The following is a 19,563-nucleotide window of genomic DNA, read 5'->3' as shown; positions in this document are numbered from 1 at the left end:
TACCGAACACCGGCTTTGAAAAATGTTTCAGTCAGTGGAAAGAACACTGGGCTATGTGTGTTGAGTCAGAAGTGCCTACTTTGTGGGGAATTTGTGTCAAGCTCAACAGGTTAGCTACCGTATTTATTTTCTTAGCACCAAAGGTCAGATACTTTCTGAACAGTCCTTGTATGTATACATATATTAATACCTCAATTATCCGACACAACAGAGTCACTGGAATGTTCAGATACGGACAATGTCCGGATATGGAACAATAGCCATACCATTCAGGCCCTACTTATATGTACAGCACCCCTCCTAATTTTGGTGGTGTTCTTCGCTCTTTCTGTTATTTGGACATCAAAACAAACATAGGAATATCTGATATACTGCTAGACACTGAGAAAGCAATGGATTAACAACAAAAATCCACGAAAAAATAAATGAAGCAGACGAAGGTTGCAAAAAGAATTTTAATAGCTACAGTGTTGTAATGTACTATACTTACCACCCACTGAATGGTGGACAGGCATCGTAACCCATTAGGCTGTACAGTAGCTGGTACTGTATATAGTAGTCTCATGTGGTCTAGTGACTAATGTAATCATTTAACAAATGTTGGAAAACTCCTCCTCCTCCTCTAACCATTGGCGCTGGATGATGAGTGGGGACGTGCAGTCAGGGTGACCAGATTTCTAAAGCGGGAATATGCTAGAATGCTGATGAAGTTATGCTAGACTGGCATACATTATGCTAAATTTTGTGTTGTTCGTAATACATTCAGTTTCTATTATCTATAAAGATTAATATCGTATTACTAGGTTGTTAACTGTATAAACCCACATCATTATGAATAATTCTTGTGATGAAAATCATCATATTAATAATCAATCCACAGTAAACATTCATCTGACACCGCCCGTGATTTCCTGTTCCAAGTTCTTAATAAACCAAAAGCTACAATATATGACCATGTATGGACTGTTTCACACTTTCCTCTCATGATGTTAATATTAACCCTTTCATGTTGGGGGTGCACATAAAATTTGGCTGTGGGGGGTTCTGGGTTGGTGCTCCAACCCCTCCCCCCCCCCCTCCTCCTCCTCCCGAGGCCTGGCTCACTCATCTGCTGCTTCCTCCCCCCTATCACTTTCCTCAGAAGGTATAGCTCCACATCTTTCACCCACCTCACATGACTGAACCCTCTGCTTCTGCACACGGGAACCTTGAGCATGTGCTCTCCCAGCTTACCACGACTTGTACATTCCACTGAAGAGTCATCATTTTCAACATCAGTGGTATGATAATCATCATCACTTTCACTTGTATCACTCCCATCACTCACAATGTTAGGTAATCCATATTTTTTCTAGGTGTAAGAGTTTTATTTTCCCATTGTGAAAGACTTTGTACATATGCACTTGAATCAGAGGTGCCAGGCTCTTCCTCACCACAAACATTAGCGGGACCTTTGCCTTTAAACAACAACATCTTTGCCTTAGGCATTTTGCTAGCCTTCACACACTCATTTTCAACTGCATTCACAAAAATATTCTGGGAAAAAAATGAAATAGATCCATAGAAACAGGCACTTTCTGCAGGAGATTAAGAGGGGTATATCCAACCAGTGAGCAACCTCACACAACACTGAGTGGAGGAAAACAAGTGAGCACGCATGCACTACCTTGGCAGGCATAGCTCCACCCACTTTTGCCCAACATCCAACAAAAATGACAACTCCCAAAATGTTTCCTTAGAGATTACATGGGATGACGGGCAAACTCGTCATACTAACGTCAGAGGTTGACAAATGCATGACAGGCCAGCCCATCATCGGTAACTCTAAAGGTTAAACAAGTACTGTATTTTGTGGCATATAAGACGCTGTAGTGTGAAGGACACACCCTACAGTAATTCTCGAAGGGCTGTTTTGAGAAAAATGAGTCTGTCTCACACAAGACTACAGAAAGGTTGACTGATATGAGTATTTACACTCAAATACAAACTCACCTTTCAGAATCTCAATTCACTACTGTTGATCAGTCACTGGTTTCCTTAATTTTATGAAAAAGTACAATACACGAAAAGATACCGAACAAACAGCCTCTTCCTTACAAAATGCTACTTTGTTCCATGCCGCCATGTTGACACCATTTCTGTTTATGATCTGCCCAGTTTCTTTCATACAATACTTTGAGAATTAATGCAGTCTCCATTAACCCGCCCTATCCCAACCGATTTTCCACCACTGACTCCCCCCAATCCCAACCAATTTTGGAAAAAAAATTTTTTTGGCTCAAACCTCCGCTTTTGGTGAGAAACATATAAAATTCATAGAGAAATCGCTCACCTGAGGTTTAAAATGCTCAATACAGGTAGCAGTACCCCTTACCTTACTGGGTTTTCTATCACGCTGGCTCCAAAGAAAACGAGTTCTATGGGAGGATAACTTCCATACCACTCATAAACGGTATTTATTTATTTATTTATTTGGTATGAATTTACATGTAGTACGAGAGTATATTGGTTTTCACACAGTAATATAGGCAATATATAGCACTGTTTCACTCACCAAACACATCAACATACCTGACCTTTCTTGGCGACATTACCTGATCATCATTTCTGACTGTTTCTTCCTCTAATGCTACGTAAACTTTGTCCTCCACATTGTCATCGATTAGGGAATCACTCTGGCCCTGAATTTCGTACAGTGGCATGACACGTCTCTACTGGCCAGGTCACTGGTAACAGGTGAATTGCTGAGACAATGGAGTGCAGGGGGGGGGGGTTTATGCGGGGTAAGGCATTGTCCTTGCCTGGCATCTTGTAGAGGAAGGTGTCCCGTGTATACGTACCAAAAATCACACGCGAAAATTGAAAATTGTGCAAATTAGGGACCTTGCAATTGATGCACGTTTTTATAGGTCAACGGGATTGACAGAGACAAAATGTGTCAATGGGACGCGGCGGGTTAAAGTATAAGTATCATGAATCAATATATAGATAAATATTATTTTGCCTGAAATGAAATGCAATAATAAAATCGGTTCTTTCATTCATTTAAGAAAATATAAAGGCCATTAAAAGCAGAAATACACTTTATCTCCGAATAATTTTTTTTAAAATAACAGAACAGAGGAAGGAAAATCTCTCTATCTATCTACTGCCAGACCCCTCAATCCCGTAAGGGGTGGCCACAAACAAATCGCCTCCATGTCACCCTGTCCCCAGCCACTTCACTGCCTTGCTCCCAGCTCACACCCTCCTCTCTTATATACCTCTCCACTTCATCCCTCCATCTCATCCTTGGCCTCCCTGTCCTAATCTCATCCTCCACCTCATTCACATACACTCTCCTCATCAGTCTCTCTCTCTCTCCATCCTGTCCACACGGCCATACCAACTCAATGTGTTTCTCCTAACACTTCCTATCACATCCACATCCACACCATAATGTTCCTTCACTTGCTCATTTTTCCTTTTCTCTCTCCATGCGACTCCACGTGCTCCTCTCAAATAACTCATTTCCACTGCTCTCACTCGACTTGTGTCCCTCTAACATGGTCCAAGCTTCACTTCCATATGTTAGAGTTGGTATCACAATACTGTCATGCAGTAACTTTTTCACTTCCATGCTCACTTCCCTGTTTCTTATCACTGCTTTCAAAGAACCAACAATCTTTCTTCCTTGTTGTACCCTTTCAAGCACTTCACTGTCTATACTTCCATCCCCACTCATCACACTACCCAAGCAGGCTACTTAAACGCACTCACAAGGCGGTGGTGGCTAAATTGGTAGAGAGGTGGCCTGCAGTCCTACTGGACTGAGGCTAAAATCCCCGCTGGGGCAGGGAACAGTTTAAGGACTTTAATTTCACAAAATCCCACTGACATGTAAAAATACCCCCACTAATACCAATGCACCAGTCCTGCATGAGACAGCCCTAGCACGTATTCAATATGGAAAGTGGGTGTTAGTGCCCAAATAGTGACATACAGAGGTGTATTGTATGTAGGACGACTACTGGGTCTAAGAGCGGGCTGTGAAGCCTAAGCCCAGAGTCAGACACATAAAAAAAGAAAAAAATTACAAACAAACAAAATAAATCCATTTCCTCTTCATCCAACCTCACTGTACATTCAGTGACTTCATTTCTCTCAAAGACCATAAGTTTACTCTTCCCTTCATTCACCTTCAGATTCAGTTTCTTACACACTCTCCCAAACTCATTCACCAAGCCTTGCAGTTCCCCTTCATCTTCACTTAACAACACATTATCACCTGCAAACAACAATACAGGGAGTTTCCACACACTGTCCACTCTCATTAGGGCCACTCTAACATCCACTGTCCTGCCTTGTATCTCTTTTATAACCCCATCCAAATAAAGATTGAACAACCAGGGAGACGTGACACATCCCTGTTTCAATCCAACGTTCAAATAGAAAATTTCACTCAGTTCACTGTCCACATGCACTGCAGCCTTAGCAGCCCCATACATATTCTTCACAGCATTCAACAACGTCCCATTTTCTCCCTATATTCTTAATACTTTCCACATTCCTTGTCTATCTATCCACCTTTGTCATTTGCCTTCTCCAAATCCATGAAAGCCACATACAACTTCTTTCCCTTCTCTAGAAACTTTTCCACTAAAACCCCATGAATGAATATCTGATCTACACAACCTCTTCCCTTCCTAAAGCCTCCCTGTTCTTCACCAACTAATTCCTCTGTTATTTCCCTAACTCTGTCAATAAGTATCCTACCATATAATTTTCCTGTTGCACTAAGATAAATGCCCCTATGATTACCACATACTTCTTTTTCCCCTTTTTCACTGTACAGGGGAATAAATGAACCTGACTTCCAATCCTCCAGGACTTTACCTTCCTCCCAGGCGAATCTGCGCATCTTCCATATCCGTTCTACTACTATCTCTCCCCTAGGCTTTAGCCTTTCACCACACACTCCATCAATTCCCAGGGTTTTCCCCATTTTGACTTTCTTTATTACTTCCACAACTTCCATCCTACTGATTTCTTCCTCTCTTCTCACATCCCTACGTCTCCCAGCCATTCCCCACCACTTATACTTGCATTATTTTCACCCTCTATGTTCTACAATGCCTTAAAGTGTTCTCTCCATCTGCTCACTTTTTCTCCCTTCTCCACTAGTAATCTACCATTTTTACCTTTCACTCCCCAACTAACTTCTTTAACACCCTGTCTAACTCTCTTTACCTCCTTCCAGAACATTTTTTTTACATTCCCTCCACTTTACATTTAAATTCCTTCTAAATTCCTCATCCACTATCTTCTTACTATTCCTTACCAATCTTTTCACCTCTCTCTTGCTCTCTACATATAACTCTCTCATCCGTCTCAACTTCCTCCAAACCCCTGTTTTTCATCCACTCACTACATCCTTTCTTCTTTTGTGCCACAGCATATCTCACCTCTTCATTCTATCATGCTGTTCCTTCAGCTCCCTTTCGTCTTCTCTTCACCCCACACACCACCTCAGGTGCTGCACAGATTTCTTTTGTGAATATCTTGCACACACCTTCCACGTTCCCCATCTGCTCCATATCATATTTACCCAATTGCTCCTCCACTTCTCTCTTATATTCTCCCTTTTTTCCATCCTCTTGTAACCTTTCTATCTTACTAGCGTGAACTACTTCCTCCTGTCCTTCCGTTCTTCTATTCCTCCATTTAATTTGATCGTTGACTTTTGCCACCATCACATTTGTGGTCAGAAGATCCACTCCCCCAACCTCTACATGCTCTTGCATCCATTACACTCCTCATTCTATCATCCACACACGCATAATCAATCACTGCCTTCCATTCATTCAGTTCACCACCATCCTTCTCATCACTTGCCATGTACACCTGTGGATCATTTTGTGTCTGAAGAGAGAGTTGGCTATCACCAACCCCCTTCCAACACAAATGTCCACTAGAGCACTGCCACTGTCATCCACTTCTGCAGGCACACCCCACTCACCAACTAGTCCATCCACCTTCACATTCCCTACTTTTCCATTCATATCTTCAAAAACACTCTCCTAGTCCCTTGAAACTTTTTCTTGCATGCTTCCACATTTGTCCAGAACTCTTCTTTCACTCTGCTTGCACGATCTTGCGCTGGCGCAAACACACACAATAACCCACATTAGTAGTCCAATTATCAATCTCACCCACACAATCCTTGAGCCAACTGATCCATACTCTCTTATATTCTCCCTCCATCTTTTGGACAGAACAATACACACTCCTTCTTTTGCCCTCTCATTCTCATCCACTCCGCACATATACCCCAACCATACTCCCATTCTCTCACACTCTCACCTCTCCATTTAGTTTCAGTTAATACACATACATCCACTTTTACACTCTCAAACACCTTGACAATCTCCATCTCTTTCACCTCATCACTTGCACCCCTTACATGCCATGTCACAAACTGTACTATGTCCTTTGTTCAGTCCTCATTTGTCACCTGATGGTCAGTCCCGGTCCGAGGATTCTTGTTCGTATTTTTGGTTAGTTGTTTCCCGGGGAGGGGCACTGACCCTCTGCCAACCCACTTGTTGTCACATAGGGAACACGCGTTGGTTAGTTATGAGGTTACCACCCAGCATTGTCAATGATTTCCAGGTTTACAGGAAATCATTTGGCTTACCACTCAAAGTAGAGCTACCCCAAAAACAGAGTACTGCTACATTAAGTGAGTGGATGATGGGCGCCCTCACCTACCACAACTATCTATTATTTGCATCAAATAATATTGGTAGGGTGCTTAAAGTCTGGAAAGCTTGTCTGTAGTCTGATTAAAATAGTTGGGTAGTTAAAAAAGAAAAAGAAAAAAATTCTGGGAATGATGAAAATTGTTTCCAACCTTTTCACTATGGGATTGATCAATACCATAAATTTCTCTGGGCTCAAACTGCTGGTGGCAATGATTTAGCCAGTAGCACCAAAAACTGCATGGTGAATCCTGAGGACATTTCTCCAATTTGGTATCTTACATGAATCCTCTGGTTTGCACCCACACACTTACCACCTTAGTATAATGATAACTGTGACGATGGCCTGACATTTTTTCCAATTTACTAAGCACTAATATACTTCTTCTGGAGTATATCACGTTCAATAGACATTAAAACTTCTCTTCTACAGAATGTTAGTTCACTTTTCTCTAGAAGTCTGGTAGTGAAACTAGTAATTTGACATGATAATTCTCGAGTTTAAATTTCAGGAAAAATCTGAAATTAAAAGAAAAATACAGCCTACACTATTGAAAATCACTGCATCACTAAAATATTATAAATATTACAGAGCTCTTCATTTTTAATTCATCTTCTCTATGCACTTTTCAGCACGTTTGAGAAAAAAAAAACTACCAGTGAGCCACATGGTTACTGATCAAAATAACATGCTGTGATAACATATGTTTGCATATACTTGTAATGGGATTTCCACTGTAATCTCAGGTGCATCTGTCCCCAACCAACAATTATTGACCAAAGCTTAAATTACCTGACATTTGCAATTATATTAGCATGACCATATTGAACGGTGTCTCATGCGATTTCAGGGTCCTTGCCATTTCTGAGTTGTAATAAGATCATGTAAGTGCGAGGTCCTATACAGTACTGTTGTCAGTCTAAGTTTACCTGACTGAACTGTGCTACGTCCACAACTTGAACACGAAGTTGTGGTTGCATGGAAACTGATGACCCATAGTTATGAAGCAGAAATGAACTTCCATAGTTCCTAGTCAAAATTACTCACATATCTGACTACATTGCAACAACTAAACTGAAAGGACTTAAGGATTTTCATCAGGTTTAAACAACATGCCACAGTATACTAACTTACTTGGCTTTTTCTTCTGTTTTCCTTTCTCTCTGACTTTCTTTGCTTCTTCCTCTTTCCTCTGTGCCTCCTCAAGTTCCTCCTCTTCCTCATCATCAAACTTAAGTGGGTTCTCATTCTTGGTGCCATCAGGATTGAAACCATAGGACAGCTGGTAAGTGGCCATGAAGTCCTCATCAACCTGAACAACATGCAGTTGCATGAGAATATTACAGACTCATAATTTTTGCATAATTTATTATACTCCAACATTTTTTTATCCATTTACTCATGTACTGTATATACTGGAGCAGGTACAAATGAGGAATAAAATCTTGTTTTGTCCTCTTCTGTAAACAAAGTGACTAAATGAAAATATTAAAGACAAGAAAATGAAGCACTGATATTCCCCCACAATACAGCACTACAATAACCTCTTCTTACAGTGGCTACCTGGTACATCAAACGATTAAACTATAGCAGATCCTCTTTATGGGTGGGTTAAGCGTTAACCTAAGGTTCGGGCTACTTGGAATCAGTGCACTCAGAGATCTATACCCCATTATAAAAATCTAACATGTATATTAACCCTCCAGCCTGACTCCAACTTGCCAACTAAAGATCCCTTTTTGACTCCAAATAGAGTAGGGATATCTTTCCTAGGGGTACAACCTATGGCACGGACGTAAATAAGACACATGACAGTGATGTTAAAGAAGTTTAAAGGGGGAAAAAAAAGTGGAGGGGGGTGGGAGAGAATAGTTGTGTGGGCCGTTTCAACAGTCAGGGATGAAATAAGAATAAAGCACAGCAAAACGCTTTGCATTTGGAGTACTTTTCCCAGTACAGTAAACTCTCAACTATCCATCATCGCAATATCCGGCCCAACACAATATCCGCTGCTTTATGCTCAGCTCTATTAAAACATTATCTGGTGCCAAAACAGGAAGCAATAGTTGGTCCTTTGCATTTTACAACAGTGAGGCATATCATCTGGCTCAGAAGCAGGACCCCATCGGCCGGTGCGAAAACCCCGCAACTCGCCAGCCAACCACAACGCAGTGCAGGAGCAGCCCACCCTGCGCACTGAGCCTACCATCACTCTCTTATTCTCTCCAGTGGACATCATATAATGAGGGCGTATCTGTGCGCTCTGCTCCTGTGACCCACGTAGTGGCTAAATCTTAATGCTGTGGCTTAGTCTGTGGCCTCCCATGCCTCGCTCATTGCGATAGTGCAGTGACCAACCTTGTGGCCCCTCAATGTTTCATGCCCTAGTGTTCTGGCTACTGTATGGCACGGACATATATGTACATTGTGATTTTGTGACTTACATGGTGCCCACTTTCCAGTGCTGTAACTTTGCCTATGGCCCCACGTGCCTCACTCATTGCTGTAATGTTGTAACTAACCTTGAGGCTCCTCAGTGCTCCGTGGGAGCCACTTGCTACTAGACCACAAGGGATTATGTGCACAATACTGCAAGGTGTTACTACCCTACCCTCCAATGATGCCAACACTAGGTGGGTATAGTATGACTAAGATTATATTATGCACTACACTGTATTACTGTACTAAATGCACTGTATAAATACAGTGCTGTATTGTACTTAATTTTTGAGTTTAATCATTTATCTATCTATCTATCTATTGCCAGACGCCTCAATCCCGTTTGGGATGGCCACAAACAAATCGCCTCCAAGTCGCCCTGTCCCCCGCCATTTCACTGCCCTGCTCCCAACTCACACCCCCCTCTCTCATATACCTCTCCACCCCATCCCTCCATCTCATCCTCGGCCTCCCCCTCCCTCTTCCCCCCTCCACCTCACTCACATACACTCTCTTCGTCAGTCTTTCACCCTCCATCCTCTCCACATGGCCAAATCACCTCTGTGTGTTCCTCATAACGCTTCCTATCACATCCACATCCATCACTTTACTCTTCCCTACATTCACCTTTAGATTCCGTTTCTTACACACTCTCCTAAACTCATCCACCAAGCCTTGCAGCTCCCCTTCGTCTTCACTCAACAACACAGTATCATCTGCAAACAACAGTACAGGGAGTTTCCAAACACTATCCTCTCTCACCAGGGCCACTCCAACATCCACTACCCTACCTTGTACCTCTTTTATTACCCCATCCATGTACAGATTGAACAACCATGGAGACATGACACATCCCTGTTTCAAACCAACTTTCAAAGAGAAAAATTCACTTAGTTCACCATCCACATGCACTGCAGCCTTCGCACCATCGTACATACTCTTCACAGCATTCAACAACTTCCCATCTACTCCATATATTCTTAACACTTTCCACAATCCTTGTCTATCCACCCTGTCATATGCTTTCTCCAAATCCATGAAAGCCGCATACAACTTCTTTCCCTTCTCTAGAAACTTTTCCACTAAAGATCTAAGAATGAATATCTGATCTACACAACCTCTTCCCTTCCTAAAGCCTCCCTGTTCTTCTCCAACTAATTTCTCTGTTCTTTCTCTAACTCTGTCAATAAGTATCCTACCATACACTTTTCCTATTATACTAAGAAGACAAATGCCCCTATGATTACCACACACTTCTTTTTCCCCTTTTCCTTTGTACAAGGGAATAATTATACCTGACTTCCAATCCTCCGGGACTCTACCTTCCTCCCAGGCCAATCTGCACATCTTCCACATCCATTCTACTACTATCTCTCCCCCATGCTTCAGCATTTCACCACACACTCCATCAATTCCTAGGGCTTTCCCTGATTTAACTTTCTTCATTGCTTCCACAACTTCTATCCTACTGATTTCTTCCTGTCTTCTCACCTCCCTCCTTCTCCCAGCCATTCCCCAGCCACTTATACTTGCATTACTTCCATCCTCTATGTTCAACAATTCCTTAAAGTGTTCTCTCCATCTGCTCACTTTTTCTCCCTTCTCCACTAGTAATCTACCATTTTTATCTTTCACTCCCCTGCTAACTTCACTTCCACCCTGTCTTACTTATTGTGGTGAACATTGCTCATGGGTAATATTGTAGGAATGTTTACAGGCTAGAGGATTGAGACGGATAGTGACACATTATCCAGCTCAACGCCGAATCGATAGCCAACTGGGGATACCTACACAATATCCGCTGTTCTGTAATATCCAGCATGGGGGCTGGTTGAACTATACCAGATAATCGAGAGTTTACTACTATGATGTCCTCAAAATGACTTTTACATCCACGTATAGAAATCTGTGCATACGGTGCTCATGCATACAGAGAGTCTACTGTAACTTCATAATATTTCTTCAGTTTGACATTACATCATGAAGTACCAGTAATATACTGTATAACAGTACAGTACAACCTCGATATAACGGACTTCAATAGACTGGAATTCGCTTTTATCGGACTCGAGGAGCTACCGGACTAAATTCCTATATATCAGAAAAAGTCTGATAAAGCCAGAAGCAGTCTGGACTCCCTCACCACTTCAGCAATGTTCACCACAATAAGGTAAATAAAAGACATGTTCATCAGTGTACAGTACAGTATTATTATATATATATATTATACCATTTGATTAATGTAGTGAAGTTATAACACAGTACAGTACCTCAATGGTAGTCAAAACAGTTTAAAAACTGTTCAAGCGATCCGGACCAATGTCTCATATATCGGAAAAAAGTCTAGATTAGCAGGGGGAAGTTCGGTTGTCGCTTTTATCGGAGTTTCGCATTTTTCGGAATGGTTTGGGCCTTAATTAGTCCGTTATAGTGAGGTCTTACTGTACATTACAGGTATAAAATATACTGCAGGTTAGTCAATCTAGGCTATGTACCATGTGATTGTGGCTTATGTACTATTTTGGATGTGGGTGACATTCTGTAACTGATGAGGCTGATGCACTGTAACTGAATGGGGCTGATGTAATATAACTGACATAACTATTTCCCCAAACACTACAATTTGCGGTGGACAGCACCTTGATACAGCAAGGAAAACTGTGGTGTTTGGGGGGACAGCTAGTAATATCAACTACAAAACACCAGCCTCATTCAGTCACAGCACATTAGTCTCAACAGTTATAGTTCATCAGCTTGAATCTCTTGGAACATACATTAGACTGACTAGCCTGTAGAACAGTGTATTTATAACTGAAATATACAGTACTACTGTACAGTACATTACCGTGATGTAATGCGAAACTAAGTTTACTACATGGGACAGCCCTACAGGGAGGGTTACTTGCTTGTGTTTGATGGGTCTGCTCAATTCACTGCCCAGGACAGCCCTTAGTTACTTGCTTATGTTTGATGGGTCTGCACAGTGACAGCCACCCCCTCTCCCCATTTTGGTCCGACTTTGAGCAGGCTTCACAGCCTGCTCCCATAGCCCAATAGTCCTCCTGCATACCATACACCTACACATATCACCACTTTGGCACTAGCACCCACCATCCATACTGAATAAATGCTAGGGCTGTCTCATACAGGACTAGTATACTGGTATTAGTGGGGGGTATTTTTACAACATGTCAGTGGGACTTATGGTATATCAGTAGAGTCTGCTTTATAAAATTCAAATCCTTAAGCTGTTTCCTGCCCCACCTGGGATTCGAAGCCGGGTCCATTAGGTTTGCAGACCACCTCTCTACTGATTCAGCCACCACCTCCCCCAAAAAACAATAACAGCAACACCACCACTACAATGTAAGACCATCACAAGTAGTCCCCATTATAAGTCACATTTTATGGCACCCTGTACCTTTTTTTTTTCTTTTTACTATTATGTCCACTTAAATTTTTGCTTATTTAATTTCCTTTGATATACAGTATTACCTCAATTACTTGCTATACATTAGCTTTTTTTTTTTTTTTTTTTTTTAACATCCCTAAATTGTATTGTGACTAACTTCTGTAGCTAGCTGTGATCCCTGCAACATATGGATGTGAAACCAGATGGATTACAAACTGTGGAGTCAGAGAGATCTTTTGCCGGGTTAATGTTCAAATACTGTATCTGACTGATTTGTGGAATATTTTCAATAGCACTTTAGTTGATATGCCTTACAGTATTAGAGGCTAGCAAGTTCTACCACACCCTCAGGAAATACCAATGTTAGTACAACTTCTTCATGAAAAGTTTTTGGCTTTACTCGATATGTTTTTTATACTTCTCCAAAGGTAGAACTAAAAGGGAGGGTGGGTGTGCATGCACACTTGGTTTATAGCAAATTTCATTATTACCGTTTTTAGGTTACATTTATCAAACTTTCTTTTAGCACCTCTTAAATCTTTTATTTACAGTAATCCCTATACTATCCAGATGCCCACTTTCTGGACACCCCACTTACTGGACATTGTAGACCTGGACCTTCAGATCCCAAAAATGGCTAAAAAAAGAAAAAAATCCCCAAGAAAAAGATTTTTTTCCCTCCCGTAATTTGAAATTGCCGCACAGCACCAAACAGCTGTTTACACCATGGCCCCTTCACCCCTTCCTTCCTCCCCCCTCCTCTGTCAGGGTTGCCATTTGGTATTTTTCACTACCAAATGTAGGCCAATTTGGCAATGAAATATTCGCTTGGTAATGAATCAGAATAATGCATTACCAAATGGATTTTTCACATGTATGAGGATACACAGGATGGAGATGGTGGATTGCCTGCTCTCTCTGATTAATTTGCTAGCCTACATAGCGTGAAAATAATCAACATGCTGTTAATTATAAGGAGAGTGATTACATGTATTTCCACTTGTATATATGATTTGTGAAGAATAAATGCTAGCTTTACAAATTTGGTAATGAAAGTTAAATTTGGTAATTTTTTTTTTTTTTTTTTTTCTTAAATAACAGAACGGAGGAAGGAAAAACAAAGGGGGGAAAAAAAAAATAATCCATGCACCAGACTACTGGTGTCCTCCATTCATAAAATATCTGTAACAGTTAGACTTGAACAGTTGTGGGTTGAAATTTGGAGGAAAACAACTCTGGGGAAGCGAGTTCCAGAGAGATGCAGTTCGGGGAATGAAAGAATTCTGATAGGCAGAAGTTCTGCAATATGGTTGAGTGACATTCCAGTCATGAGCGCTACCAGATGCCCGTGTAGCACGAGGGAAGGCATGGAGAGGCGGCACCATGGACGCAACCTCGTCTGAGCACTTGCCAAAAAAATATCTGTAAAATAATGCAAGGGAGGCAACATTCCTTCTTACTTGCAGGGGAGGTAGTTTATATGTAATGGCAGGGTTGTTAATGATTCTAACAGCTTTATTCTGAATTTTGTCCAGTTGTCTCAATGCAACCTGTCCACAATCATTCCACAAGGGTGAGCAATATTCAAGCTGAGAGCGCACATGACTCTTATAAATTATAGCTAACTGCTCATCGGCGAAGAAATTACGGACTCTGTACAATAATCCAAGTTTCTTTGAAGCGGCCTTAGCAAGTGATCTGACATGAGAGGTCCAGCTGAGGGCACTGTTAAGTGAGACACCAAGAATTTCAATACTTTTGGAGATGGGAATATTAGTAGCACTGAAGGTAATGTACGAATCTGGCAATATCTGTCTATTAGTAAACTGTATATATTTCGTTTTACTAGCATTAAAAGAGACAAGGTTGTTTTGTCCCCATTCACTGATTGTAGCTAGATCTTGATTTATGGAGATGGCTGTACTGAGTTGAGAGGTAGAGATATTAGACTTTGTAAATGGATGTCTGAGTGTGAATGAACTATGTAGTGTTGAGTCATCTGCATATGAGTGAACGGGATTGTGAGTGACAGATAAGAGATCATTAATATGAACCAGAAATAGGGTTGGCGCCAGAATTGATCCCTGCGGCACGCCGGCGTTAATTGAGTGGAAATTCGAATATACATCATCTACTTTTACTCTTATTTTCCTGTCACTAAGATAAGAAGAAATCAAAGGAACAAAAGACGTTAGTCCATAGCAAGGGAGTTTGGACAGCAGGGAACGGTGCCATACTCTGTCGAAAGCTTTAGAGATATCAAGAGCTACTGCATGAGTTTCTCCAAAAAGATCAATTGATTGATGGATGGAATGAGTTAAGAGATTGAGTATGTCAATGGTGAATCTTTCGTGGCGAAAACCATATTGTCTATCACTAATTAAGTTGTTTGATTCAAGATGTTTAACAATGTGCTTATTAATTAAAGTTTCAAATACCTTACCAAGAGAAGATGTGAAAGCTATTGGTCTGTAATTGGAGGGGTCAGTTATATGCTAATGAAAATTGAGGAGTTTGGTAATGTGACTGTTGCGATCTGGCAACTCTGTTTCCCCGTCACCAACACTCCCAACAGTTACTGCCTAAATTCGATCACAAGTGGATGCCACATGTGCTCGTTTTTTGTGTGAATAAACAGTGGATAAACCAGAATACCACGCCAGTAGACCACACGGGAATTTACAGTGTTGTGCAGCGTTAAGAAATTAGAATTTAGAGTGCAAAGGATTAACTGTGGAGTGCAAACTGGCGGTTGAAACTGGCGTGGTGAAATTAACAATGTGCAGTGTTAAACAATTATAACTCAGTGCAAAGAATTACTGTAAGTGCAGCACAACACTGGATTACTGTACGTGCTTCAAGAGCATTTTCACCACTGACAAAGCCTTAAGAAGGTGGCCACAGATGTGCTGTAAGTACCCTGGCTGAGGTACAGTCACTTCTAATTCCTCATTCTTTGGTTCCTTTTCATTTATTTCATGCTTTATGTCATTATTGGTGTGAATAGGGTCTTAAATAGGTTTACACAGGTGCTATGCATGTCCAGTAGGGAGTTATTTAGGTGGCTTTCAAAGTTAGGCTGGGTTAGGGTCCTTAAGTACCAGTCCAGCAGGCAGGTGCCCACTTTCTGGACGGGACCACTTCCTGGACATGCCTTTGGCTCTATTACATCGGATAGTGGAGGGATTACTGCATTTATTTTTTAATCAATCTGTGTTTTGCTGTAATCGTTAATTTGACAGCCTTTTTTGCCAATTATAGTACTGTACAGTAATCCTTCAATTATCCAGATATAATTGAGACAAAGGCATGTCCGGATAATGAACACTATTCCCCTACCACACCCAGACCCTACCTATACCCACCTCCAACCTATACCAAACTTATTCCTACAGTACCTATGCTTAACCCGTGGATTGCGAGCCACAGCCCAGGCTAGGTAGTGTCGTGTTGTGAGCCACAGCTCAGGCTGTGCTGGCCGTGCATCAACCTTAACTACCCGACCCCTATGCAAACTTACGCATGGCGTTATGCAAAGACAGAGAAAGAGAGAGAGAGAGATTTTTTTCATTTCAACAGATAATGCCCTGGTTGTTTATCTTCAAGTTTATAATAAACAAAAACTTTTTTTTTTTTCACTACTCCCCTACGTAAACTTACGGATGGCCCTACGCAGACGGAGAGACTTTTTTTTTCCCCAGATGATGCCCTGGATGTTTATCTTCAAGTTTATAATAAATAAAAAACAAAAAAAAATTTCCTTCATTTTTTGCACTCAACAGGATGGGATAAAAAAAAAAAGGTACACTCAACCCTCGGCTATCACGGGTTCTGCTATAGCGTATCTCGCTATCACGCCTATATAAAAAACTACCCAAATACCTTTATCACGCACTAAATGCCTGCTATCACGCACCGCAAATGTTCGAAAATTTCAAAAAGGCCAGGCTCCAGTGCTCCACCCAGCCAACAAAAGCTTCACTCCATGATTGGTCGTGTGACATCAGCGCCAACCGAGCACTGATTGGCCGCCTGATCAAGTCTCCTGCCCGCCAAACCATTCAAGTGCGCGCCCTCAGACCATGAACAGTGATAGCGAGAACAATAACCTTTTTTATGATATGACCATGGCCAACGTACCCCCTCCCCGTCCCCCTACCATCACCCAACATAATGCTGCGGCAACTGGCAGAGAAATAAAGAAGAGGAAGAACCTATGTTATGCAGATAAACTGGAAATGTGAAACTTATAGGGAATGGTGAGACCAAGCGAAGTGTGGGGAAGAACATAACATCAATGAATCAACTGTGAGGGGTATTTATAAGAATCGTGATCACATCACAAAACATGCTCATTTTTAGACTATTATATATTAATATGTGGTACAAAAAAGGTATCTTAGGGGTAAATATTGAGGTCATGGCACCAATTAGAATTATTACCATAAGTTCTTCAATTCGGCTATCACGGTTTCGGCTATAGCGCAGCCATAGCGGGACCAATTGGGAGTGATAGCCGAGGGTTGAGTGTAATGCGCAATCCACGGGTTAATTTGGCAGTGTTTTCCGGTCATTCAGGCATATTTAGACAACAAAACACACATAGGCATATCAAAAGTAATGGCAGACACCAAGAAAACTACTGTATGCAGAAAAACCAATGAATACCAAAAATACACCCAACCTAAACACTACTGTATGTACAGTACCCATCTTTATTTTGGTAGTTGTTTTCAGGTCATTCTGGCATATTCTGGCATCAAAACATACATAGAAATATCCTAAATAATTTTCAACACCAAGAAAAAAAAAAAAAAAAAAAAAAAAAAAATCATCATCATTGCCAGACGCCATGTATACCAAACGGGGTGGCCAAGGGCTTAGAGTTAATTGTTTTACAGGGAGGGGCACTAATCCTCCACCAACCCCACTTGACACGTAGGGATGCCAACAGCATCTGGTGTTCCCAGGCGGTCACCCATCCAAGTACTAACCAGACCCAACGTTGCTTAACTTCGCTGATCGGACGGGAAGCGGTGTACTCAACGTGGTAGGCCGAAAAAAAATGAAAACCAAAAAACATCCTACCTAAACACTACTATATGTACGGTATATACCTCTCCTTATTTTAGTAGTATTTTCAGGTCACTGGTTTATTCTGGCATCAAAACATACATAGGAATATCCTAAATAATTTTCAACACCAAGAAAACCATGCATAAAAACCACTGAAAACCAAAAAACACCCTACCTAAACACCACTGTATGTACAATATCTCTCCTATTTTTGGCACTGTTTTCGGGTCATTCTGCCATACCGTGACCTCAAAACACACATAGGAATATCCTAAATAAATTTTAGCACCAAGGACACAATGAAAAAACCTAAAGCTACCTGCCGAAAAACATTCGTTCGAGGTACTTACCACCCAGAGCACCACCGCCAGGCTTCGTAACCCGCAACCTCCAGCAAGTTGTCCCGTGTGGTCTAGTGGCAAACACTAGTGCCTAACAGAGGTCAAAGAACTCGTCCTGGTCATCCTCAACCTGCTGGAACTGGGCAATGACCGGTAATGTGCGGTGCAGTGATGGTGGCCTACCCACCTCAGGAGACTGGAGACAGCAGCATACTTACGTCTAACAGAGACTCAACGGTTGTCGATGTGTTTGGTTGTGGGTCCGAAGATGAAGGCGGGAAACGAGGTGGTGGTGGTGGTGGTGGTGAGAATGGGCTGGCACTCCTGGTATATGTATATATAAATGATCTTTAGCAATTAAGCTTCCGCACCACACGCCACTTCGTCCAACAACTTTACATTTTCCTTTGGAATAAATGCTTCTCTTGTGTTCACAGCACTTCCAGGGTGCTAAGTGCTTAGGCATAACTAAAATAAAGTTTGGAACAATGTGCTCAGAGTTCTGAGAGGCTATGAGGAGAAAAGAAATAAGCAAATACACTAAGATCTCAGTATAATGGACTAATTGGGGCCCAAACCATTCCGTAAAATGCGAAATTCTGATAAAAGTGACATCCGGACTTCCCCCTGCTAATCCAGACTTTTTCCGATATACTGTATCAAACATTAGTCTGGATCGCATGTACTGTACCAGTATAGTTTTTAAACTACAGTAATCCCCATACTTTCCGGACGACCACTTTCCAGACACCCCACTTACCGGACAATACAGGCCTGGATCTTCGGAACCCAAAAATGGCCAAAAAAATAAAAAAATCCCCTCAAACTCCAAATTTTTTCCCACACATAATTTGAAATTGCCACGTGGCACCGAACAGCCGGGTTACACCACGGCCCCTTCACCTCTTCCTTCTTCCCCCCTCCCCCCTCCCCTGTCAGGGTTTCCACTTGGTATTTTTCACTACCAAATGTAGGCCAATTTCGTTATGAAAAATTCGTTTGGTAATGAATCAGAATAATGCATTACCAAACGGATTTTTCACATGTATGAGGATACACAGGATGGAGATGGTGGATTGTTTGCTCTCTCTGATTAATCTGCTAGCCTACATAGCATGAAAATAATCAACATGCTGTTAATTATGAGAAGAGTGATTACATGTATTTCCACTTGTATATATAATTAGCGAATGATGAGGTGAAAGAGAGATAGATTGTCCAGGTGCTTGAAGGTGCGAAAGTGGATGTATGTGGAATAACTGAAACCAAATGGCGAGGAGAAAGTGTGAGAGAATGGGAGTATGGATGGGGTATATGTGCAGGAGTAGGTGAGAATGAGAGGGCAAAGGAAGGAGTATGTATAGTTGTGAGTAAAAGATGGAAGAGGAGCATAAGACGGTATGGATCAGTTGGGTCAAGGATTGAGTGGGTAAAGCTGAAAGTTGGAATACAAATGTGGCCGACTGTGTGTGTGTATGCACCAATGCAAGACCATGCTAGAAGAGTGAGAGAAGAGTTCTGGACAAATGTAGAAGTGTGCATGGAAAAGTTTGG

General features: G+C 41.5%; 1 protein-coding gene and 1 pseudogene across 1 annotated transcript in view; both read right to left on the bottom strand.

Moving 5' to 3' along the window:
• Positions 1-19,563, bottom strand: part of barc (RRM1_TatSF1_like and RRM2_TatSF1_like domain-containing protein barc) — a 129,991-nt gene that overhangs the window by 47,796 nt on the left and 62,632 nt on the right. Inside the window, exon 3 of the mRNA XM_080277978.1 lies at positions 7,876-8,053. Within this exon, the coding sequence (XP_080134104.1) occupies positions 7,876-8,053 (178 nt within the window). The remainder of the gene's footprint in view (positions 1-7,875; positions 8,054-19,563) is intronic.
• LOC145406919 (5S ribosomal RNA) lies at positions 17,538-17,655 on the bottom strand (annotated as a pseudogene).

The sequence above is a fragment of the Coenobita brevimanus genome, chromosome 71 (genome assembly GCF_032717465.1).
Source record: "Coenobita brevimanus isolate Jiangsu-jjx chromosome 71, ASM3271746v2, whole genome shotgun sequence".
Lineage (NCBI taxonomy): Eukaryota > Metazoa > Arthropoda > Malacostraca > Decapoda > Coenobitidae > Coenobita > Coenobita brevimanus.
The sequence above is the reverse complement of the archived record's forward strand: the minus strand, read 5'-3'. Positions and strand labels throughout refer to the sequence as shown.